A 25,959-nucleotide genomic window follows, 5' to 3' on the forward strand; every position below is an offset into this window, starting at 1 on the left:
TGCATTTGGTTTTCTTACTCTAGCACCCAAAATCCATCCTCTGTCACTGTTGTTTTTGTAAATTACCAGTCAGGTCATCCCACCACACTGCTTCAAAAAATCTTTAATAACTCTGGGAGACTAATGCTTCTACTCTTCAGCATGGCACTTGAGACCTTCAGTGTCTGTACTTAGCTTATTTTTCTGGTTTTATCTTCAATCACTTTGGACCTTTCTAGCTATAGCAGATGTCTCTCTGTGTCTTGAATCTTTGTTGAAGTTTCATTTCACCCTGCCTCTGTAGATGTTATGCCCTCTTCTTTAAATGCCTGTCTTTTTCTGTCTTAAAAGATCAAGCATCAACTTTTATGAGGCCTTATTGCAAATCCTGCTGGAATATGTCTCTCTCTCTCTCTCTGTCTCTCTTTCCCCCCCCAAACAAAGGTATAAAACAGTCCTCCTTTTCTTGGGGGATACATTTCAAGACCCCCAGATGCCTGAAATGGTGGCTAGTACTGAACCCTACATATATACTCTGTTTTTTCTTATACATATATATCTATGACAAACTTTCACCTTTTCATTTATTTTATTTTAGAGACAGGGTCTTGCTCTGTCACCCGGGCTGGAGTGCAGTGGTGTGATCAGGGCCCACTGTAGCCTTGACCCCTCTAGGCTCAAGCCATCCTCCCACCTTAGCCTCCCAAGTAGCTGCGACTCCATTGCAGCTATGTGATGCATAGCTCCATCGATGGAGTGCTGGGCACACTCCATCACACCCAGCTAATTTTTGTATTTTTTGTAGAAATCAGGTTTGCCATGTTGCCCAAGCTGGTCCTGAACTCCTGACCTCAAGTGATTTGCCCACCTTCGCCTCTCAGAGTGTGGAATTACAGGTATGAGCCACCACAGCCAGCTCACCTTTTCATGTAAAGGAAACACTTTATGACTTCTCTTCGGCATATCCAGATTGCCAGCGTCCCTACCCTCACGCTTTGGGGCCATTATTACATAAAATGAGGGTTACCTGAATGCAGCACTGTGATACCATGACAGCTGATCTGATCCCAGAGATGGATGCTAAGTGTCTATCTATCACGAGGGGAGGGCAGGGAGCATAGATAGTGTGATTGCTGGACAAAGGGATGATTCACCTCCCTTGAGGGACAGAAGGGGACTGCTTGAGATTTCATCATGCTACTCAGAACAGCACACAATTTAACACTTACGAACTGTTTATTTCTGGAGTTTTCATTTTAATATTTTTGAACTGCAGCTGACTGAGGGTAACTAAGACCATGGAAAGTGAAAGCATGGATTAAGTGGAACTACTGTGTGGGTACAGATATATATATATATACATACACACACACACACACACAAACACATAAATGTATATATAGATACATAAATCTATATCATATAAATATATGTATACACATGTATACATCTATATATACACATATTTATAGATATACATTCTTATGTAAACTAGACTATACATTCTTTGACATTAGGAAATATGTTTTATCTATTATTTATCACCAGAGCCTAGATGGTCAGTAGGTTTTAGTTGAATCAATGAATGATGTTTAAAGATAGTGATCACTTGGTTTCTATCGATCTCCATTGAAGACGAAATAACAGAACTTACACTTCAACCTTTAAGTATTAAAAATAATGTTATATATTAGAATGAGTTGTTAAATTTTGTGGACTCTTTTCTGCCTTCTTTCTTCAGATAAGGACACATTTTTATTTGTCTAAGACAGCATAGGATGTCTTCTGCTTGGTTTTGTACTGCTAGATCAAAATTAACTTTCTTGGATCTGAAATAATTTTTTTGCTAGATCAAAATAAATTTCTCCAGGGAAACAATGCATATTCAAATAGCCTAATTTCTAATAATGCAGAGGACCGAAAACAGTTAAAGGAGAAAGATTTGGTTCAATTTTAATTATGACTTTCACTTGCTTATTATTTGATTTCTTTTTGGGACTTAACATTTTTATTTTAGGTCCAACACTAACTGTCAATGCTTAACTAGCATGACTGAAGAAGTTGATCTTACATTTATATTTCTATTCTTATTACAGAATGGACTTAATATAAGTTAAGATGTTGAATAGAACCATGAACTGCATTTCACAAAATGGTGCCATTTCATAAAATCTAAAATCCCAGCAAAATGATAGGGACAACAACTTAGCATGCTGTTAATTTTTCACTTAAGGGTGCCAAAATGATATTTGTCTTTTTTACATAGAAAGGTCAAATGTCATTCAGTGGCGCTCCTGAACACAGGCAAGTCATTTTCAGAGGTGAAAAAGCTGTGGTTGACTGCTCTTGAAACAGGTTTCTCTACAATCCACCTCTCATCTTTCTTCTCTTACGGAACCCACTCTGGTGTTCACATCCTGCTACATGTAGGCAAGAGTATACCCATCCTACGCCTTTTAACTCTTTTTAGGGGCATACATAATGCAAGGACAATTAACTTGTTCTACAAATACCAGTTTAGGGGTCAATTTAGCATTATGCAAATAAGGTATACTACTATAGAAATGGAATGGGTGATTTCCCTAAGTAAGAGGTCTCTTACTGAAAACATGCAAGCACATTGGTGTCTATTTGCCTTAGTGCTGTATTCTTCAAAGTCTTGAGCAGGGCCTGGTGAAGACTGTATACCCAACAAATGTTTCTCTTATGAAAAAGTATAAAGTGAAAGCACAAAAGGGATGGTTCAGCAAGATAAGAAAGATGAGAGGTGGATTACAGACACACCTGTTTCAAGAGCAGTCAACCACAGCTTTTTCACCTACTGAAAATGACTGGCCTGTGTTCAAGAGCACCACTGAATTACATTCAATCTTTCTATTTAAAAGAGACTGAAACATCATTTTGGTACTCTTAAAAATTTCTTTTTAACTATTTAAATTTTTTATTTGTATAAATTTATGGGTACAAGTGTAATTTTGTTGCATGTATTGATTACATAGTGGTCACCCTTTTAGTGTATCCATCACCCTAATAATGTACATTGTACCAATAAGGAATTTCTCATCATCCCGTCTCCTTCTCCCCAGTCTTCTGAGTCTCCACTATCATTCCAAACTCTATGTCCATATGTACACGTTATTTAGCTCTTGCTTATAAGTGAGACCATGATAATGGAAGAGAGATTGGTTAAGCTGACCTCCCAAAGTTCTCCCAACCCTGACATTCTATGATTCTATCAGGCTGGATCTCTTGTAGTGTTCTCAGAGAGAACAGCTACTAACCAGTGGTATCTGAAAACTTTAATCTTCTACTTCTGATAAGGTATTTTCTTTTCTTTCTTTCTTTTTTTTTTTTTGAGATGGAGTTTTGCTCTTTTTGCCCAGGCTGGAGTGCAATGGCGCGATCTTGGCTCACTGCAACCCCTGCCTCTCAGGTTCAAGCAATTCTCCTGCCTCAGCCTCCCAAGTAGCTGGGTTTACAGGCGTGCACCACCATGCCCTGCTAATTTGGTATTTTTAGTAGAGATGGGGTTTCACCATGTTGGCCAGGCTGGTCTCAAACTCCTGACCTCAAGAGATCTACCCGCCTCAGCCACCCAAAGTGCTGGGATTATAGGCAAGAGTCACTGTGCCTGGCCGATAAGCTATTTTGAAATATAAATTATTGAATAATTATTTTAAAACTATTATAGTATCTAGAATGTGCATTTTTCTTTTAACTGGTTCAAATGTCCACCAGAATTTTGTTAGTGATAGTGATATTTACATCTAGTTACAACAATGTATAACTAGCTTTACTTTTAATTGTGGTAGAGCAGCAACAGCCTTCTTTCTTTTTGCTTTGTTGATCATTCTCTGAAAGCTGGGCAAAGTCTTTACTCATCTATCTATCAAATACTTACTTTTTTAGAAGTCACTGAGATTAATAAAATTTATTTTTATTCTGCACCAGATAGTGCTTATATTATTGCATCAATATTAACTGCTATTTCCTATTAAAATTGAAAATCTATTATTTATAATTATTCTTTTGTGAAACTTTGATTAAAGATATTCCCTTGAGACTATTTTAGTAGTAGTAGGTACAGGGATATATGAATGCAGAAATCTCATATAAACAACTTGCAAATAACATAAGTCCTATTTATATTAGACCTATATAAAAGCCCTGTGAAACTTATCATTAAGGAATTTCAGAACAGTCACAGTGGGAAAAGCATACGGGGAAGATTGCTGATAGCTAAACTGTGACAATAGAAAAGGTCGTATCATAAAATACTGTTAGTATATTTTTGTATGTTTACGCGATTGGTTGAAAATCAGGCAAATTTTTGATAATTTTTGATAAATATTTGACAAAGCCTTCAAATATGTCTCTTGTAGTCATCATTGTAGAAATTTGTTTTGTTTAAATTCATTTGGCATTAACCTCCCGCCCCAAAATTCTACATCATTACATCTCTCTTCCTACTCTTCCCAACCCCTCCAAAAAATAAAACCAAACTCAAAGCAAGTCACAAACGTTTTGTACAAATAAAGCCAGTTCTCCGTGGAATTGATGTGATAGGTCTTGAATATATTGTTGATAATTAACCCAATCAAGTAACATTGCCAGGAAATCTTTATTCTTTTCCTTTTTTAAAGGTTCATAAACTTTATTTCTTAGAGCAGTTTTAGGTTTACAGAAAAGTTGAACAGGAAGTACAGAGTTCCCAAACACTCCCACTCCTGCCCCCCTAACCAGTTTCCTCTATTATTAACATATTGCATTGAGGTGGTACATTTGTTACAACTAATGAACTGATATTGATATATCATTAACTAAAGTCAATGTCTACATTAGGGTTCACTCTTTCTGTTGTATAGTCCTATGGGTTTTGTCAAATGCATAATGGTATGTATCCACCATTACAGGATAATACAGAACAGTTTCACTGCCCTGAAAATCTTCTGTGTTCCACCTATTTATCCCTCCCTCCAACTCTTACTTTTCTTTTTTAATACCCAAATTAAGCCACAGTAATATAAATTAGTTGGAGCTAAGAATTTGCCAGTGATTCCCCATGGCAATCAAAATTTCTTAATTATTAATGTAGACTAGCACTGTCCAAAAGAAATATAATGTGAGTTATTATGTATTTAAAATACTCTAGAAGCTGCTTTAAAAAGAACAAGTAAAATTAATTTAATATTATACTTATTCCAATATATCCAAAATATCAATTTCAACATTCAGTCAACACGAAAGCTGAGATATTTTACATTTTGGGGGTACTAATTCTTGAAATCCAGTGCGCATTTTACACTTACAGCACCTCTAATTTCAGCCTAGCTACATACATTCTGAGTGTTCACTCAGTAGCCACAAGTAGCCAGTACCTGTCAGATACAGCACAGATTTAGACTTTGAGCAACTTGAAATCAGGTTATCCTCTTCCCTCCAGGGCCTCCAGAGTAGTCATGCAGTGAATATTTTTGAAAGGTAAATCAGAAAGATAAAAGGATCCTGATTCTTACAAAGATGTTCTGCAACTACTTTCTTTAAACTCTCCAGCCTCAGAAAAAGTGGAATGGGGATCATGCTTATTCCTGCATATCAAACAAATGAGTATGCGGCTTCCTGACTCCCAGAAAGCCTGAATCATCCGAAATGTTGACTCATGAACCTAAGGTGACTGAAATGTAACGTGAACCAAATTGGCTTTCCAAGGCATCTATGTATTTCCACTTTCCTCTCTCCCCGCTGCCTCTCTCTTTGGGTGACTCACTCTCTTACCATGTAAGAGTCCAGCAGGCAAGGCCCCAAACTCTTTGGAAGAAGAGCAGACTTTCAAATGGTCGGACCCAGATCCCTAGTGAATTCAGCACAGCTGTTTTCCCTACCAATTTCAGGGTCTGCGGTTTAGACTGAGTAAGCCTGTCAAAGAACAATTTTTTTCTTATTTTAGGGTGGTAGTAGTGATGTAGTTTGGAACTTTAAGTGAACAAATAATCTTTTATTTCAAAAAATCTTTAAAAATCCTTAGGGCCCACATCACAGTCCCGTTAATACCTTTCTCCAGTCGGGTTTCTTCCTTTCCCGGGAGGAAAGTTTCCACTCTCAGTTCCCCCAGGATAACGCCCTTCCGGTGGCGCGCCAGAAACCGCGCCGATCCCTCCCAGCCAGCAGCCCGCCCCCTTTCCCAATGCTCTAACGACAAACAGACCCCCAGCTGCGGGCAAGCCCAAGACCCCACCCCAACTCACAGTTACCCACAGTGGGGGTGGAGCTCCCAGCTCTCAGCCCCGCCCATTGAACGCAATCCCAGCCGGTAAGAGAGAGGAAGTGCCGTGGTCCCCACCCACTTTCATCTTCTTCCCTTTCCGTTGGCCCGGCTGGTCGCCTATCTTCTCTATCCTGTAGCCGATTGGCTCTCTCCCTCCCGCGCCAGTCCCTGCCTTCCCCCGGGGAGGGTGAGTCACGCCAAACTGGGCGGAGAGTGCGCTGGCCTCTCTCCTAGCTCGTCTGGGCGGCGGCGGCAACTGGGGACAGGGCGGGTGGCGCATCACCGGCGCGGAGGCAGGAGGAGCAGTCTCATTGTTCCGGGAGCCGTCACCACAGTAGGTCCCTCGGCTCGGTCGGCCCAGCCCCTCTCAGTCCTCCCCAACCCCCACAACCGCACGCGGCTCTGAGACGCGGCCCCGGCGGCGGCGGCAGCAGCTGCAGCATCATCTCCACCCTCCAGCCATGGAAGACCTGGACCAGTCGCCTCTGGTCTCGTCCTCGGACAGCCCACCCCGACCGCAGCCCGCGTTCAAGTACCAGTTCGTGAGGGAGCCCGAGGACGAGGAGGAAGAAGAGGAAGAGGAAGAGGAGGACGAGGACGAAGACCTGGAGGAGCTGGAGGTGCTGGAGAGGAAGCCCGCCTCCGGGCTGTCCGCGGCCCCAGTGCCCACCGCCCCTGCCGCCGGCGCGCCCCTGATGGACTTCGGAAATGACTTCGTGCCGCCGGCGCCCCGGGGACCCCTGCCGGCCGCGCCCCCCGTCGCCCCGGAGCGGCGGCCGTCTTGGGACCCGAGCCCGGTGTCGTCGACGGTGCCCGCCCCATCCCCGCTGTCTGTTGCTGCAGTCTCGCCCTCCAAGCTCCCTGAGGACGACGAGCCTCCGGCCCGGCCTCCCCCTCCTCCCCCGGCCAGCGTGAGCCCCCAGGCCGAGCCCGCGTGGACCCCGCCAGCCCCTGCTCCCGCCGCGCCCCCCTCCACCCCGGCCGCGCCCAAGCGCAGGGGCTCCTCGGGCTCCGTGGGTGAGTGCCGCGCCCTCTCGCTTCGCGCCGCCCCTCGCGCCCCTCCCTCTTTTGTGTGCAGCCCCACAGGCTTTGGGCTGGGCCCTTCTCTCCGCCCCGAGGGCGCTTTGTCTGCGGACTTCGGGGCGATGGCGCCCCGCCTGGTTGGAAGCGCTGGGAGAAGGGTGGGGCGGCCCTTGGAGCCCGGGCTTGTTCTTATTGTCCGTCTTGGTTTCGGGGAACACGTGCACCGCTCCCGGCTCTCACTTCTACCCTCTGTGATGCCCAGCGTACCGATTCGCGGAAGTTAGGCACCCACCCGTAGTAGGAGCCGGGTATATACCCGGGAGCCAGGGTTGTGGATTTACTGGGTTGGTTGGGCTTCGAGGTGAGGAAGGAAAGGCCTTGGCACCCAGATCTTTTTAGGAGGTGCTTTTGTCTACCCGTCTGGGTTGCTTCTTTGGAAAAGGTGCAATTTTGCTGCGGGTCTGTTGGCCTGCATTCTGCCCCGGGCTTCCTCCTCACCTCCTGCCTGGCGTGGGTGGCCCCTTTGCGCTTCCCCTCCCCCTCCTCCTGTGCTTGTGGGGAGCTGGCCGAGTGGAAAACGTCCACAGTGACCCAACCGCAGTGAAGGGAGAGCGCCTCCAGTGGTGTGGTGCGTGGAGAAATGGGAAGGAGAGAGTTCTGGTAAAGTCCTGCCACCGCCCAGCTCCCTGGGGTGTGATGTGGACTGCTCCCCACTAGCTAAACCGAGCCAGGGAGAGGGGATCTAGGCATTGTGTTCGAGGGGGCGTAGTTCTGCCTGGGTTTCAGCTGCAGGGTCGGAGGAATTGCTGTCAGTGTGGACTTGACCCAGCCTCTTAGTGCATCATAATTGAATCTTACAAAAAAAAATAAAAGGCAAAATGGTTGACATTCCTAAAGAAGGGAAAACCTGTGGATTCCTTGCCAGGAATTGGCTGATTTACCATGAGACACAGAGAAATGTTTTGAGACAGACATTTTCATATATATTGGTTAGAAATACTGTTTTTCAGAAGTGATATGTTTTAGGTTACAGAATCAAAATACAGTCACGTGCCGCATAACGACGTTTAGGTCAAGGACAGACCGCATTTGCAACGGTGGCCCCATAAGGTTGTAATGGAGCTGAAAAATTCCTGCCGCCTAGCGACGTCTTTATCTTGATCCTGTGTAGGCTTAGGGTAATGTGTTTGTATCTTAGTTTTTAACAAAAGTTAAAAAAAAATAGAAAACTTATAGAATAAGAATATAAAAATTTTTTTTCTATAGCTTTAAAATGTGTGTTTTAAGTTAAACGTTATTACAAAAGAGCCAAAAAGTTTATAAAATAGAAAAGATACAGTAAGCTAAGGTTAATTTATTATTGAAGAAATACATCTAAAGATAAATTTAGTGTAGCCTAACCATAGAGTGTCTGTGAGTTATACAGTAGTGCATGGTAATGTCGTAGGCCTTCACATTCACTCACTACTCACATCCAGAGCAGCTTCCAGGCTGGCAAGCTCTATTCATGGCCAGTGCCCTGTACACTTGTGCCATCTTTTAATCCTTTGTACAGTGTTATTTTAGGTATGTTCAGATAAACACTACACAAATACCATTGTGTTACAGTTGCCTACAGTAACATCCTGTATACGTTAGTAGCCTAGGAGCAATTGATTATACCATATAGCCTACATATAGGTGTAGTAGGCTCTACCATCTAGGTTTGTGTAAGTACACTGTGAGGTTTGCACAACGACAGAATTGCCTAACAATACATTTCTCAGATCCTGTTCCCCCTGTTCAGCGAGGCATGACTATGTATGGTCTGTAAAATAGTTTTCAAGTTCTTTCATTCACCTAAGTCCCTGATTGTATATTATTATTAGGCACATTGTTTTATTGCCGTTTTCATCTTGGGAAATTATTTTGGAAGCGAAAAAATCACGTTTGTTAGAGATTGAGAATGCATAATATTAGATGCATTCATAAGTACTTGCTACTTCGGGGACAGAAAGTGTCCCACTAGCAGTAGGAATTAAAAGGTCAAGAATCAAGTAGTGTAACAAACTGCCTGCTTGGAAATCTTCATAGCCTTGTAGGATGTTAGAGGTGATTCATTTCTTAAGAGAAAATCAGTCTGATTTTTTTTTCCTCAATTCACTTCTCCATAATGGGGGAAAATAAGCCAATTGCGATGCTTTTGAGTAATATTTTGATGTTGACGGACTCCTCACCCACATACTACTCAAAACACTAACTGCCATATTAAAGGTCTTAGAAGATGAGGAGTTACTCAGTCTTTCCTTTTTCTTTATGAAAAAGACATACTTGAGGGAAACTGAGGTAAGAGAGAAAATTATAAGTTTTTACACAGGAATTTTTTTTTTTTTTTTTTTTTTTTGAGATAGTCTCCCTCTTGTCGCCCAGGCTGGAGTGCAATGACGCAATCTTGGCTCACTGCAACCTCCGCCTCCCAGGTTCAAGTGATTCTCCTGCCTCAGCCTCCCGAGTAGCTGGGATTACAGGCGCCTGCCACCACGCCCGGCTAATTTTTGCATTTTTAGTAGAGATGGGATTTCACCATGTTGGCCAGGCTGGTCTTGAACTCCTGACCTCCGGTGATCCACCCACCTTGGCCTCCCAAAGTGTTGGGATTACAGGCATGAGCCACTGCGCCTGACCACAGGAAGTTAAATGATTGACAGAAGCATACTCATCTTGTATTGGTATGGGAACAAAGAAAAGAGTTCTGTCTTTGAACATTACGGATTCAGGGGGTGACAGCACTCTCTTGGAATCTTGTGTGTTGGAATGCTGAGGTTGGAAGGCAAAGGGGAAAGAATATTGCCTGTTCAGGGACCTTATCTTTACAGAGTTCCCTAATTCCATATTGATGATACCTATTGGGAAACTTTAGTTTTTTTAGTAAGTGTAAGAACATCGTGATTATGATAGTGGATAGTTAACCATTTTCGGTGTGTCTGGATTTCTTAATGCATTCAAGAGTTTGTTCATTAATTCAACCCATTATTGATTACCTACCAAGAGACAGGATCTATTCTAAGCTTTGAGGGTATAGCAATAAGCAAGACACATATGCTCCCCCTTGGGAGAGTACAGATAATAAGTACATAAATAAAGAACCCAGAATAGTGGTGTTATGAGGAAAATAAACAGGATAATGGCATAGAGAATGATGGGGATTTATGGGGGCTTTTTTAGGTTAGGTGACACTAAGAAAGGCTTAGAAGATGAGATTTGAGCTGCAGAGAGAAAAAATTTCCAAACAACTTCAGGGCAAAACCCTGAGGCAGGAATGAGCTCTTTGTTTCTGAGAATCTAGTGTAAGGCTGGTGAGAAAAACTAGTGGGAGAGTGAAGAGGTGGACTTACCCACCCAGATCATTGGGGGTCTCTAACAGGCGATGGTAAAAACGTTTAGCTTTTTAAAAAAATAAAAATATTGTGATTTTGGAACTAAAATAAGTTTGGAAGATTCAGGGCTACTGAGAGGACGGATGTGAGACAAAGGTGAGAAGTGTGCAGAGCAGGGTTAGAAGCATAGACTAACCTACCTGGAAGAGAGGGTTTCTAGATCACTGACACTTGTCTGTTTAACAGTGCTATTTACATTATTTATGAGTAAGCCCTGATTTTCATCTGTTAATAAGTTGTAATTTTACCGTTTGCTGTTGTGCCCAGAGCATCTCCATCACAATGCAGTAACTGAAGTGAGACTAAAACCTCTCACTTGAGGGCCATTTTTCATGGAAAAATACTTGGCTTAGTGGTCGGTTAAGTTAGGCTTTGAGGATATGCACAGAAAACTCTGGCTAGAAATTGATTTGAGAGCAGTGCAAACATAATTAAGGGTGACTTCGAGCTGGTCTGTGGACATGTTCTAAACCAAGGTTAATTAAGACCGAAAATATGTAGATCTGGATTCTGAAAGATATTGAATGCCAAATTAAGGAATTTGGATTTTATCATTCCACTGTAATCCTTGCTCTGCTATCCAGTTGCCCTTGCTTTTGGTAATTTATATTATGAAACCAAAAATGTTTTTATTGTTGTTTCTAAAGTTATTGTTTTTCACCCCCTCTCGAATTAGAGCTTTAGGCTTTGGGAAGACAGCCATTGAAGCTTATTTGAACTGAGGCAAGGCACCGTGAAAGCAGTATTAGAAAATTGGTGACAATATTCAAGATAGGTGGGAAGGAAAAACAGATGAATTATTTAGAAAGCTATTACAGTAGTTCTGAGAGAGATGAGTAGGGCCTGAACTAGTTCATTATTTGTTCATTCAGTGAAAATGGAATAAAAGGGAGGAATATAAGAGTGTAAGAAGCATGCTTTCTTTAATTGGCTGTGAATCTCTGTTTTTGTAGTTAGGTTACAAAGAGGCTGTATGAAAGACGAAGTGATAGGACTTGGAAACCATGAATGTAAAGACAAAGAAAAGAATATTAGTGCTTATTAAATCAGTTTCAGAGACTGCCAAAATTTAATTGCCATGAAAATTTGTATAAAATTGAATATTGCCCATAAATACAGATTATGGGTTGGGGCTTAAAAATTACTAGTTTTTACTATTATAAAGCCATTTATTATATGATCATTTCTATTGGCATGGGAGCATGTGTTAGAAATTTTAAGATTTTGAGTGACATATGGTTTAAATATTAGGTATCAGTTCTTAATATAAAGTCCAAGTTCCCAGGAAGTAGATACTTCTAAACACAAGAAAGTCATGCCCTGTCCATTCCCCACTTTCATTTTTGTTGTTCTGAATAATTTCTGGTTAAGCCATTTCTTATTTTTAAAAGTTGGGAATAAGTAGTATACTCCTTATGGATATGTTGAATTATGTTTCAGATTGGTTCCTGGGCAACTCAGTGTCAAATTTGTGGTCTTTTTTTTTTTTTTTTTTTTTTTAGTAATTTGCGAACCCTCTCAAATCCTTTTTAAAATGAAGTGATGGATATATGTGGAACCACTGATGAGTAACTGCATGGAATAGTGTTTAGAAAACATGCTATTTTAGTGCTATATTATTGTAAACTTAAAGGATTTGCCTATTATAAAAACATTTCTGAAAAGGAGCATGTTACCTGTTGTCCATTAATTGGCTTTGTTTTATGTGTAGTTATTTTCTTTAAAAAAATCTAAAAACCAAAAAACAATGGTCTCACTTTTGTCCAGGCTGGTCTCAAACTTGGGGCCTGAAGCGATCCTCCTGCCTGGGCCTCCCAAAGTCCTGGGATTACAGGCATGAGCCACCATGCCTGGCAAGTTTTTGTTTGTTTGTTTCTTTGTTTGTTTTGAGACAGAGTCGTACTCTGTCGCTCAGGCTGGAGTGCAGTGGCATGATTATGGCTCACTATACCCTTGACCTCCTGGGCTTAAGCAGTCCTCCCACTTCAGCCCTCCCAAGTAGCTGAGACTACAGGTGCACACCACCATGCTGGCTATTTTAAAAATATTTTTTTAATTTTATTTTTTAAAAAAAGTTTTATATTTATGTATTTATATTTTGGAGACAGGGTCTTGCTCTTTCACCGAGGCTAAAGTATAGTGGTGCAATCTTGGCTCACTACAGCCTCATCTTCTGGGCTGAAGTGATCCTGCTACCTCAGCCTCCCAAGTAGCTGGGACCACAGGCATGGACCACCACGCCCGGCTAATTTTTGTATTTTTCTTGGAGATAGGGTTTCGCCCTGTTGCCCAGGCTGGTCTCAAATTCCTGAGCTGAAGCAGTCTTCTCGAAGTGCTGGGTTTACAGGGGTGAACCACCACACCCAGCCTAAATATATTTTTATTTTTATTTTATTTTATTTTGTTTTTGAGGTGGAGTCTTGCTCTGTAGCCCAGGCTGGAGTGCAGTGGCGCAATCTCTGCTCACTGCAACCTCCACCTCCTAGGTTCCAGCAATTCTCCTGCCTCAGCCTCCCGAGTAGCTGGGACCACAGGCATGTGCCACCATACCTGGCTAAGTTTTGTATTCTTAGTAGAGATGGGGTTTCACCATGTTGGCCAGGCTGGTCTTGAACTCCTGACCTCAGGTGACCCACCTGCCTCGGCCTCCCAAAGTGCTGGGATTATAGGTGTGAGCCACTGATCTCAGCCTTATTTTTATTTTTTTAAAGATGGGGTCTTACTATGTTGGCCAGGTTGGTCTTGAACTCCTGGGCTCAAGCAATTCTCCCACCTCGACCTCTGAGTGTTGAGATTACAAGTGTGAGCCACTGTGCCCCGCCAGTTATTTTCATAATATACCTTCAAGCAACTTATTTGAATAACTACTGATTCAAAGCCTCAATTTAATGGTTCCTTTTTAAGGTACTTTGCTAGCCCAGGATAAAAGTATAAACTGAATGGCTATTTCTTGATTCTTCCCTGGAACCTTTAAATAAATAGAAGTAAATGTTGCAGATATACTATACTTAATGGTACATTCTTTGAGACTTTTTGTTCCTGTTTCTAAAGGGATCAGATTCTTCTGAGGATGACAGCGCTAGGGATGGGAACTGTAATGGTAAAACCGTAGTTCTCAGTAGTGTTTGAATGAATGTGACCTTTGTGGATAGCTAGTGCAGGACATAGGTATGCAAAATGATGAGGCCCAGCTTTACTAATGCTAAGATTTTCTCAGACTCATGCCGTCGTCATCCTTTTTAACCCCAAAGGAGGAGTTGATAATTTCATATTTAAGCTATTGATTTTTATGTTTCTTGGAATGATGATCATTGATTTTTAAGTTGCTTTCATCATGTGTTTCCATAATATTCTGTTCTTATCTCTTCATAGTATATACCATTCTATATAAGGTAATGGTATGGTTACTGATTTCTGTCCTCCACCAGACGGTGTACTCTTTGAGGAAAGGTACTGTTACCTTTTTCCTTGAGGAAAAGGACTGTATGCATTGTATCTGCATTGCAGTGCCTTAGATGTGATAGGCACTCAGTTTGTTGAATGAGTAAGATGCTGATCTTCATATTCTGTATAGTTCTAGAATTACTGTAATATTTTCTCTCAATAAAATTCCCAAATCTTATGAAAGCATTTGTTTATTTATATATACAAGGTAAAAATTCCAAACAGTACTGGAAGAATATACAGAAAAGTAACTCTTTCTACCTTTACCCAGATTTCCACAAATTGTCTTCTGTAGATCCACCCTCTGTTAGTAGTTTCTTGAGTATCTGTTTAGAGATAATCTGTGGCTAAATATTTATTTATACATGTATATCCTTTTCACTTCATTTTCCGCAAAAATAGATGCAGAGGACTCTGGGGATGTACCATATTTTATTTAATCAGTCCCTTATTGATGGTTATTTAGGTTGATACTTAGTTTTTTCTCTTACAAATAATGTTTCTGTGAACACTCTTGTATACACTTCTTTGGGAATACATGCCATTATATATGTTGTAGGATAAATCTGTGCAAGTAGAGTTACTGGTTCACAGGATATTTGCATTTAAAATGTTGGTAGCTAATGCCAAAGTGTCATTCAAAGAATCGTTCCAACCTTTATTCCCACCAACCTGTTAAGGTACCTTTTCCCTTATATGTTTACCAACACAGTATATTAGTGAACTAATACATTGTTTAGCAAATTGTTCTTTTAAATTTGAGTCATTTTTCATAGGCTTAGGTGTCAAATTTTTTCTGATCACAGCTTTTGCCTATTCTTTTGGGTTTTTGGTCTCATATATGTAGATTCACTTAATCTGCATTGTAATGAAACTAGCCTTTTGTCATATGTCTTGAAAACTTTTTATTGATATTTGTATTTTGACCATATGGTATATTTTTCTGTTTAGAAATTTTTACATAGTCAGATTTATCAAAAGAGTCATTGAGTTTTATGTAATCCTTAGAAAATCCTTCTTGAGGATCATAAAAATTTTCCCCCATGTTTACTCCTAGTAAGTACTTTTATACTTTTTATGATTTCATTTTAATATTTAATTATTTGATTTATTTGCAGTTTTGTTCTAGAGAGTAGTGAAATAATTTTATATTTCAAGATTATTTCCCATTTGTTCCAATACCTTTTATTTTGAATTATCCTTCTTAACCACTTCGAAGTACCATTTTTGTCATATTCTTGTAGTATGGGTGAAATATTTCCTCTGCTTTTCCATTTATCTGTCAGTTCACACTGAAGTATCAGACTGTTGTGCTATAATTTTTAAATACTAGCTAAACGGCTTTTCCATAAATATTTTTCTTGCTCTCTTATGTGTGTATAATTTTCTACCTCATCTTAAAATTTTTTTTGTCTTGTCCTCTCTCCCTCTGTTGGAGTTTTAGTAGGTTGCATTACATTTATGGATTAATTTTGGGGAGAATTGAAATACTTTTGGTGTTGATATTGTGTATTTTTCCATAAACACATGATTTTTATTAACATGTATTTTAAAAAAATTTAGCATATAAGTAGGTGAACTAGAGACTTTTAAAAATAAATATTCTAGCCTCCTTGTAACATACTGAATTATACAGGTATTTGGCTCTCTCTTTTCAATTGATAATTGAGAAAGAAATCTAAGTCTTCCTGCTTTTTCATTTCCAAAAAAAAAAAAAAATTGTGTTGAGAAAGAAAGAAATATTCTCTGTACTCCTGTAGTAGGAGCTATAGCTGCCAAATACTGGATTTTTTTAAAAAGCGGTCTCTTTACATAGGTGGCTCTCTACTTTTCAAAAATAATTATTTCTTTAATAGCTTGTTTTTCTCATTGATGGAATTGTTACCACAGATACAGAAAGTTTATAAAGTTTTGTTGTTCAAGAGTTTGGAGTTGCTGCTTATATTGGTGGTCTCTTGGAAGTTCAATATTAAGAAAAAAATTAATATATTCCTTTTTTTTTTTTTTTAAACTAGGCCTAGGGCTGAGTAAGAGGACAAGAAAGATGAATAGAGGTTGTACTTATGAGAGGTACAGGTAGCAGATGAAGGAAAAAATACAGGCCCCTAGTTGTAAAGAATTTTCTCCCCTTAAAACCAGAGGAGTTTTGTGATTGGCCTTACAGGACATATTTACAGATCTCTGAACTGCTTTTGTGGAAAGAGAAGCTTACTTAAGGATTCTAGGTCTTCCTACATGTTCTTTCTCCCCAACTTTGTAGGTTGATTTATAAACTCGCCTAATTGGAAGGTGCCATTATTGAGTTTATTTATCTCAATGCCCTGACAACCCTAGATGGAGGTGACCTAAAAGTGTTACACCTTTTTTTTTTTTTAAGCTACTAGAGGTTTTGATCTCAGAAAATAAGGGAATTTACTTTTATTTATTCTCTTCTTTTCTGAAGAGGTTACCAAAGATGCTTGTATCTATGATATAAATCCCTTTTGTAGTCTAGAACTTCTCAGTCTCAATTCATCAACATCATTGTTAAATTATGGAAAGTTTTATTTTACCAAATTCTGATATTTTAATTTTGTATAAAAACCAAATTTTATATAAAATAACTTGATAAAAACTTTGTTAGATGCTTTTGCTTGCATAGGTGAATTATTGAAAATCAGAATATAGAAGATCAAGTTAGTATTTCATTATATTTTATAGGCCATCTGTACTACACAGAGATATGCCATAAGGATTAGGGCTATAAGACATCACTTTTGAACAAGGACTGAGAAACTGCCACCTACAACATACCTTCTCATTTACCTTCTCTCATCAACCAAACTTACTCTTGTTCCCTTATTAAAATTTTGTTAATGAAACATGTTGCAGGGGATATGGTTAAGTTTAACACTGATAGAATCAAGCATGTACATATTTTAATGGAATACTAAAAGAGTTGAGGGTAAAACTATGGTTAAAATGGCTTCAATACAATAGAATTAGTATCAAGCATCCAGCTAATGTTCACATTTCCCTTTATTTATTTAGAGATGGAGTTTCACTCTTGTCACTCAGGCTGGAGTGCAATGGTGTAAGTTTGGCTCACTGCAACCTCCACCTCCTGGGTTCAAGTGATTCTCCTGCCTCAGTCTCCGAGTAGCTGTGATGACAGGCACGCAACACTACACCTGGCTAATTTTTGTATTTTTAGTAGAGATGGGGTTTCACCATATTGGGCAGGCTGGTCTTGAACTCCTGACCTCAGGTGATTCACCTGCCTCGGCCCCCCAAAGTGCTGGTGTGAGCGAGCGCGCCTGGCCTCACATTTACTGTTATTTACTGAATGTCATAAATGGTCTGTCTTTCTTTCTTTCTTTCTTTCTTTCTTTCTTTCTTTCTTTCTTTCTTTCTTTCTTTCTTTCTATTTTTACAGTTAGGATCAGAATTCGAGTAAGGTCCACATATTACTGTAGATCAATTTGATTTATTAGTCTTTTAGTCTATCGACAAGTTCTCCCTTGCTTGTGGTCTCTCTCTCTGTCTGCAATTTATTTGTTGAAGAATGCCCATATACCTTTTTCACTTTAATGTTTTTATTAAGATACAATTTACATGCAGTAAAATGCCTACATTTTAAGTTTTAACAGTTTTACATTTTGACAAATGCATACATTTATTTATCCACACCCCTGACAAGATATAGAACATTTCTATCATCCTAGAAAGATCTCTTGGGTCCTTAGCAGTCAGTCCTTCAATTCTTTGCTCTGGTTCCTACCCCCAGCACCAATCCCAAACAACTACTGTTTTGATTTCTTTCATCATAGATTAGTTTTACGTATTTTAAAGCATCAGTCATATGAATAGAATCATACATTTTGTGCTTTGCTGCTTGCATTCAGCATGATGCTTTTAAGACTTACTAATGATGCTGCAGGTATGAGTAATTTGTTCCTTTTAACTGCTGAGTGGTATTCCATGCTAAGAATATAGCGCAGTTTAATTATTTATTTACTTGTTGGACGTTTGGATTATAGTTTTTGGCTACTATGAACAAAAGAATGCTGTGAACATTCTTACATAGACATTTTTGTATGCATGTATTTTCATTTCTCTTAGGTAAATACTTCAGAGTAGAATTGCTGAGTCATGGGGTAACTATATATTTAACTTTGTAAGAAGTTGCTTAACTGTTCCCCCAACCACTTCCACCAGCAATGTGTGAGAATTCTAGTGGCTTTACATTTTCACCAACATTTGATATTGTCAGTTTTTTTTTTTTTTGAGACGGAGTCTCGCTCTGTCACCCAGGCTGGAGTGCAGTGGCGCAATCTCGGCTCACTGCAAGCTCCGCCTCCCGAGTTCCCGCCATTCTCCCGCCTCAGCCTCCCGAGCAGCTGGGACTACAAGCGCCCGCCACTGCGCCCAGCTAATTTTTTGTATTTTTAGTAGAGACGGGGTTTCACCATGGTCTCGATCTCCTGACCTCGTGATCCGCCCGCCTCGGCCTCCCAAAGTGCTGGGATTACCGGCATGAGCCACCGCGCCCGGCAATATTGTCAGTTTTCTAAATTCTAACCATTTTAGTGGTTATGTAGTGGTTCCTCATTGTGGTCTTAATCTAGATTTCCCTAGGGACTAATGAATTAGAGGACTCTTACATGTCCTTTGTGTGTATGTTTTCTTTGGTGAAGTGTCTGTTCAAGTAATTTGTCCATTCTTAAATTGTGTTGTATGCCTTTTTTTTTCCTACATATTTGTAAGGGTTCTCTCTGTATATTATGAATACAAGTCTTTGGTCTGATACATGTGTTGTGAATATATTCTCCTAGTCTATAGCTTGCCTATTAATTTTATTGATCGTTTCTTTTGATGAGTATAAATTTTTAATTTTGAGAAGTCATAATTACTTTTTCTTTCATGGTTAGTGCTTTCTTTGTGATGTCTAAGACATCTTTGCCTACTTCCAAGATTGTGAAGACACCTTGTTTTCTTCTAGAAGCTTGATAGTTTTAGCTTTTGTTTGTCTTGATCCATTTTGAGGTAGTTTTTGTCTATGGTATGAGTTACCATAGATCCACATTTATTTGTTTCTTTTCCGTACATATAATACCCAGTTTTCCCAGCAGAGTTTTTTGAAAATATTTTTCTATTGAATTGCTTTGATGCCTTTGGGAAAAAAAATTGACCATATGAAGTGTGTCTATTTATATACATCAATTTTGTTCTGTTGATTTGTCTATCCTTATGCCAATACTTGATTATTGTAGCTTTATAGCAAGTCATAAAATTAAGTAGTGTGACTGCAAGTTTGATCTTTTTTCAAAATTGTTTTGTGTCTTCTAGGTCCCTAGTATTTATGCATAAATTTCAGAATCAGCTTGTTCATTTCTATAAAATGCCTGTTATGAATTTGATTGGGATTGCATTGAATCTAGAGATTAGTAGGGGGGATAAGTGACATCTTAGGATTTGAGATTTTACACTACTTCAGAGGTAACAAGTTAGCCTGTCATAGTTTCATGGATGCTGGCAGAGGATATAAGGACTTTATTACTCACAGCAATGACAGTAGCCAGAATATTAGCATTTTCTTGTGCCAGTTCCCTCAGCCCCATTTTACATGGAGCAACACTGAGATGGCTGAGTGAGATCTGCACCTGCAGCAGGTTATATTATAGGACAGAAATCTTAAGCTTAGGGAAACAAATCTTTTGTGTCATATAATAAGCATGGCTGCTAGTTGCTGAAGAAGAAACTGTCTCTGTTTTCTGAGGCTGTTCACAATACAAACGTTTTTAAAAGATAGGAACAAAGCGAAGATGTGTAAAAACACAATATACTCATAGAGAACTGTTTCCTGACACTCAACAATATTATATCTTTCAACCTATGAAGGTGATATCTCTGTTGTTTAGATCATCTGTAATTTCTCTCAGCAGTGTTTTTCAGTATAGCAATTTTGTGCATCTCTTGTCAAATTTATGCCTAAATATTTTGTTTTTTTGTTACAGTAAATGATATTTAGAAAATATTTTCATTTTCCATTTGTTGCTACTGTATGGAAAGAGTTAAGTTTTGTATACTGTCTTTGCATCTATCCTGTATCCTTGTAAATTCACTGCTAGCTTTGGTAGGGTTATTTTATTTTGAATCCTTAGGATTTTCCAACTATACAGTCGTGTTATCTGTAAGTTTAAGATAGTTTTACTTTTCTCTTCAGATCTTTATGAGAAGCCTGGTAGATTGCTTGTTTTACACAGAATCTTGAGTGAATGCATTAGTCTTACACCTTTAAGTATGATGTCAGCTGCATATTTTTCCTAGATATCCTGACTCTTAGGTTGAGAAAGCTTCCTTCTATTCCTAGTTTGCTGATAGTTTTTATGATAACAGGTGTTGAAATTTGTCAGATAAGTTTTTTGACATTTGTTGAGATGATCATATGGTTTTTCTTTTTCGGGCTGTTGTTACCATAGTGAATTTCATTATTTGATTTAAAAAAAACTTTTTAAATTTTTTAAGTTTTTTTTTTTTTTTTTTTTTGAGACAGTCTTGCTCTGTTGCCTGGGCTGGAGTGCAGTGGCACCATATTGGCTCACTGCAACCTCTGCCTCCTGGTTTCAAGCGTTTCTTGTGCCTCAGCCTCCCGAGTAGCTGGGACTACAGGTGCACGCCACCACACCTGGGTAATTTTTGTATTTTTAGTAGAGACAGGGTCTTACCATGTTGGCCAGGCTGGTCTCAAACTCTTGGCCTCAAGTGATCTGCCCACCTCAGCCTCCCAAACTGCTGGGATTACAGGCATGAGCCACTGCACGTGGCCTATTGTTTGATTTTGAATGTTAAACCAACCTTACCTTCCTGGAATTAAACCCCATTTGGTGATGATGATACTTTTTATGAGTTGCTGGATTCAATCTGCTACTATTTTATTGAAGATTTTTTGCATGTGCGGTTATGAGGAATATTGTTATATAAATTAATTTTAATTTTCTTGTTATATCCTTGTCTGGTTTTGGTATTAATGCATAAATCTATAAAAATTTTATGGGAAGTGTTTGCTTTTCCTTTATATGCTGAAAGAGTTTGTGTAAGGTTGGTACTATTCATTAGATGTTTTATATTAGTTTTCTTCGTGGAGGTTTTAAGTTACAAGTGTAGTCAAATAGGGCTGTTCTGATTTTTGATTTCTGCTTGTGTCTGATTTGGTAATTTGTGTCTTTCAAGGAATGCGTCTATTTCGTTTTGATGACTGGGTATAAAGAAACTTGTCTTTCATTTTGATAAGTAGACATCAAGGAAGTTGTCTACTCATCTAAGTTGTCTGATTTATTGCCATAAATTTGTGCATGATATTCTCTTATGTTTTTAGGACCTACAGTAATAGTCCCTCTTTTATTTTCAATACTTGCTTCCTCTCTCTGTCTCTCAGTCTCTGTCTTGATCATTTTAGTTAATTATCATTTCTGTTGATCTTTTCAGGGAAGCAACTTTTTGTTTCATTGATTTTTTAATCTGTTTTCTATCATTGGTTTCTGCTCTTTACTACTTATTTTCTTTTACTTGTTTGGATTTAACTTGCTGTTTTAAAGTGGAAGCTTTACACTTTGATTTTAAGCCTTTTTTTTAAAAGCTATACATTTCTCTCTAAGCATTACTTTGCTGCATCCCACACATTTTCATCATCATTTGATTCAGAATTTCTTTAATTTTCCCATTTTCTTTGATTCATGGATTATTTAGAATTCTGTAGTTAATTTTTAAACATTTGAGGATATTTTAGATGATTTAATTCATTTTAGAACATAGACTGCATGATTTTAGTTGTTTTAGATTGAGATTGTTTTGTAGCCCAGGAAATGTTTTATCTTGGTGAATGTCCCATGTGTACTTGAGAAGAATGTGTATTATATTGTTGGTTGTAGTGTTCCATAAAAGTCAGTTTAGTTCATTGGTAGTGGGGCCTAAATCATCTGTATCCTAACTGATGGTATGTGGGTGTGTGTCTTTGTTTTTTCTTTGTCCCATCTGCTTTTTGGGTTTTTTGATTTTCGTCTTTTGTTTCTTCTTTTGGATTAATCAAAGATTTTATAATATTCAGATTTATCTCCTCTGTTGGGGTTTTAGCTGTACCTCTTTATTTTTTAAGAGGCTGTTCTAGGGATTACAGAATGCATTCTCAATTTATCATAAAATAGCAAGAATATTATACCACCTTACATGTTTCATATGTAATAAAACATACTTTCATATACTATTTTCATCCTTTGTGCTTTTATTGTCGTAAGTTTTGCTTCTACATGTATTACAGTTATTGTATTTTGTGATTATTTGTGCTTCAGAAAGTTAATTATTCTTTGAAGAAACTAAGAAATGAGAAAAATTAAAAAACATCTACTTATATATTCAACATCTGTATATATTTACCATTTTTGCCATTCTTTATTCCTACATAAAGATCAAAGTTTACATGTCATATCATTTTCTCTCAGTCTGAAGAACTTGACTTAACATTTCTTGTATTGCAGGTGTCTTGGTGACAAATTCTTTCAGCTTCTGTTTTCAGCTTTTGTTTATCTGAAAATATCTTTATTAATCTTTACTTTTTCTATATATTTTGTTTGTTTAGAGATAGGGTCGTACTCTGTTGCCTAGTCTGGAGTCCAGTGGCCTGATCATAACCCACTGCAGCCTCAAACTCCTGGGCTCAAGTGATCCTCCCACCTCAGCCTCCCAAGTAGGTGGGACTATAGGCACACGGTACTGTGCCTGGCTAATTTTTAAATTTTTTTGGAGAGATGGGGTCTCACTTTGTTGCCCAGGCTGGTCTCGTACCCCAGGGCTCAAGCAATCCTCCGACCCCAGCCTCCTACAGTCCTGGGATTACAGGTGTGAGCCACCATGCCTGACCTTTTAAAAAAATAGGTTTTGAATAATACAACCAATTCTGTTTTTTAAGCTGTCACTATGTTCTGTATAGCCACCAAAAACAGGGAATTAGCAAATACTGAATCATTGTTCTTAGGGGAAATACAGACTTGGTTCCTGTAAGCCTCTTGTCATAATATTTTTGTTAACCAATCAGTACATTACCTTGTTTTATGTGTTTTTCTATTTAAAGCCACCTGGGGTACAAAAATACAGTTGGATAGAGGGAATAAGTTCTAGTATTTGATAGTACAGTAGAGAAATTATAGTTAATGATTTATTCTATATTTCAGAATAGCTGGAAGAATTGTAATGTTTCTAACACAAACAAAAGAAAAATGTTTGAGGTGATGTATAACCCAGTTACTCTGACTTGATCATTACACATTGCATATAGGTATCAAAATATCATATGTACCCCCAAAATATAAAACAACTGTTATATATCAATTAAAAAATAAAGACATCTTATTTAATATGTATTATTGATTCATTAACATTGAGCTTATGGCCAAGAACCCTATAATTTATGCCTGAAGGAAGATTATCTAACATATGTTTTCTCTGTAAGGCACATCATAGCCTTCTTGTGGTTAAAAACACTAGATAGCATGTCAGCGCTGTGCTTAAGGTCCATGTTAAACAGAGAAGTCAACAAGAAAAACACAAGAATGAGAAAAATGTGGCACTAAATAGACTCAAGAGGAGGACACTTGTTTACAGTGGCAGAGCTGAAACAAGAAGGCGGTAGGGTTACCTTGTTCCATCTCAGCTGGGAACTTGTACTTTGGATGACCCGCTCTGGTTTGCCTGCTCTGCTCATTGCATGTCCTGAAAGTGCTGCAAGTATGGATTTTGGGGCTACAAATTTAGTGAGCAGGTAGATGAGCAAATAAGGAATCCATGAGTAATGAGGATCATCTGTATATAATTTTAGATTGTCAGTTTTTTCATAACTTTAAAGGTGTTCATTACCTTTTGGATTACATCAGTGAGAGGTGAGGTCATTCTTCTTGTTGTTTACCTGCTTTTTTCCTCTGAACTGTTTTTAGGGTTGTCTCTATCTTTGATTTTCAGTTTGACCCTTATGGTGTGCCTTTTTGTGGTGTTGTGTTTATTCTGCTTGGAGTTCATTGAGCTTTGTGGCTCTGTTGGTTGGTATTTTCAAAATGCCAACTTCTGTCCAATTTTAGGCCATTTTTTTTTTTTTTTTTTTAACTTCTTCAGGACTTTTTTTTTTTTTTTTTTTTTTTAAGAGGCATGGTCTTACTGTGTTGTCCAGGGTGGAGTGCAGTGGTGTGATCATGGCTTGTTACAGCCTCAAACTCCTGGGCTTGAGTGATCCTCCCACCTCAGCCTCCTGAGTTGCTAGAACTGCAGGTGTGCACCACTACACCGGCTAATTTTTAAGTTTTTTGTAGAGATAGGGTCTCACTGTGTTGTCCAAACTGGTGTCCCAACTCCTGGCCTCAAGTGATCCTCCCACTTTGGCCTCCTAAAGTGCTGGGGTTACAGGCATGAGCTACCATACCTGGCCACTGTTGCTTTTTTAAGGGGACTGCAATTATAGGTATTTTAACTCCTTGATTGTCTCTCAGCACTGAGGCTCAGTTCCTTTTTTCACTTGCCCGTTTCCCTTGCTGTGTTTCAGTTTGGATAATTTCTCTTGATCTTTCTTTAAGTTTATCAGTAAATCTTTTTTTCTGTATTGTCTAATCTGCCTTTAAGCTCATCTAGTGATTATTTTCAGTTAGTATAATTTACAGTTCTAGCATCTCCGTTTGGTCCTTTAGTCTGTATTTCTCCACCAAGATTCCCTGTCTGCTCTATATGTCTATCTTTTTCTGTACTTAATATCTTAATAGCTATTTTAATTTTCATTTTAATATTTGCTAATCCAGGCCAGGTGTGTTAGTTCACACTTGTAATTCCAGCACTTTGGGAGGCTGAGGCTGGCAGATCACTTGAGTTCAAGAGTTTGAGACCAGCCTGGCCATCGTAGTGAAACCCCGTCTCTACTAAAAATACAAAAATTAGCTGGGTGTGATGGCGGACACCTGTAATCCCAGCTGCTCAGAGGCGGGATAATTGCTTGAACCTGGGAGGTGGAGGTTGCAGTCAGCCAAGATAGCCCCACTGTACTCCAGCCTGGGCGACAGAGCAAGACTCCGCCTCAAAAAAAAAAAGTGCGAATCCAACATCTACGTTGTTTGTTTATATTTGCTATTCTTTCTTATTTATGGTCATATTTTCTTGCTGCTTTGCATGTCCATTAATTTTTTGTTTTATACTGCATGTCATGGCTTTGGTGGTTTTAACTTTGTTCTGGCAGGCAGTTAATTTGCTGGAAAATCATTTTGATCCTTTCAAATTTTGATTTTAAAGTTAGGGTGGGTCTAAAGGTAGGGGTCTGCAGACTTACAGGGCCAGTTAGAGTAAATATTTTAGGCTTGTGGGCCATACAGCCTTTGTCTAAACTGTTCATCTCTGTTTTTATTGTGCAAAAGTAGCTATAGACAGTACAGAACTGAATGGGCATGGCTGTGTTCCAATACAGTATGGGCTCATGAGCCATGGTTTGCTGACTCTTGGTCTAGAGTGTCCTTTAGGCTTGGAGTAGTCCTGCTTGAGGTGTTTAGTGAGATCTTTCCTTTCTGACTGGTCAGAATATTTAGATCAGGTCTTCCAGCGCTTTCTGACCTTCGATGTAATCCAGTTAATTTGCAGATCTACCATAGGTTTCTTGGCTAGGCCTTGCCGAGTCTTGTGCTGTGCACATGCAGCGTAGTATTCACCCAGAGGTTTAAGAGGAACCCCTGTCCAGATTTTTGGAGCTCCTTTTCTGTGAGGCTTTTCTTTGTATGTTACCTTGTCCCACAAATTCCAGACAACTCCTCAGCCTCCTCAGCTTAGCAAGAG

At 39.0% G+C, this 25,959-nt stretch overlaps 1 protein-coding gene across 6 annotated transcripts in view; it reads left to right on the forward strand.

Moving 5' to 3' along the window:
• The first annotated feature begins 6,449 nt into the window (after positions 1–6,449).
• Positions 6,450–25,959, forward strand: part of RTN4 (reticulon 4) — a 79,332-nt gene continuing 59,822 nt past the window's right edge. Inside the window, exons 1-2 of one of the 6 annotated variants that reach the window (XM_032176635.2) lie at positions 6,458–6,578; positions 6,704–7,261. In XM_032176635.2, coding sequence (XP_032032526.1) covers positions 6,706–7,261 — 556 coding nt within the window. In that variant the 5' untranslated portion in view covers positions 6,458–6,578; positions 6,704–6,705. Of the gene's footprint in view, positions 7,262–8,430; positions 8,446–25,959 lie in introns of those variants that run through there. The other 5 variants (XM_032176634.2, XM_058428896.1, XM_032176637.2 and 2 more) reach the window with 5 other exon arrangements.

This window comes from Hylobates moloch, unplaced genomic scaffold, assembly GCF_009828535.3.
Source record: "Hylobates moloch isolate HMO894 unplaced genomic scaffold, HMol_V3 SCAFFOLD_15, whole genome shotgun sequence".
Taxonomy (NCBI): domain Eukaryota; kingdom Metazoa; phylum Chordata; class Mammalia; order Primates; family Hylobatidae; genus Hylobates; species Hylobates moloch.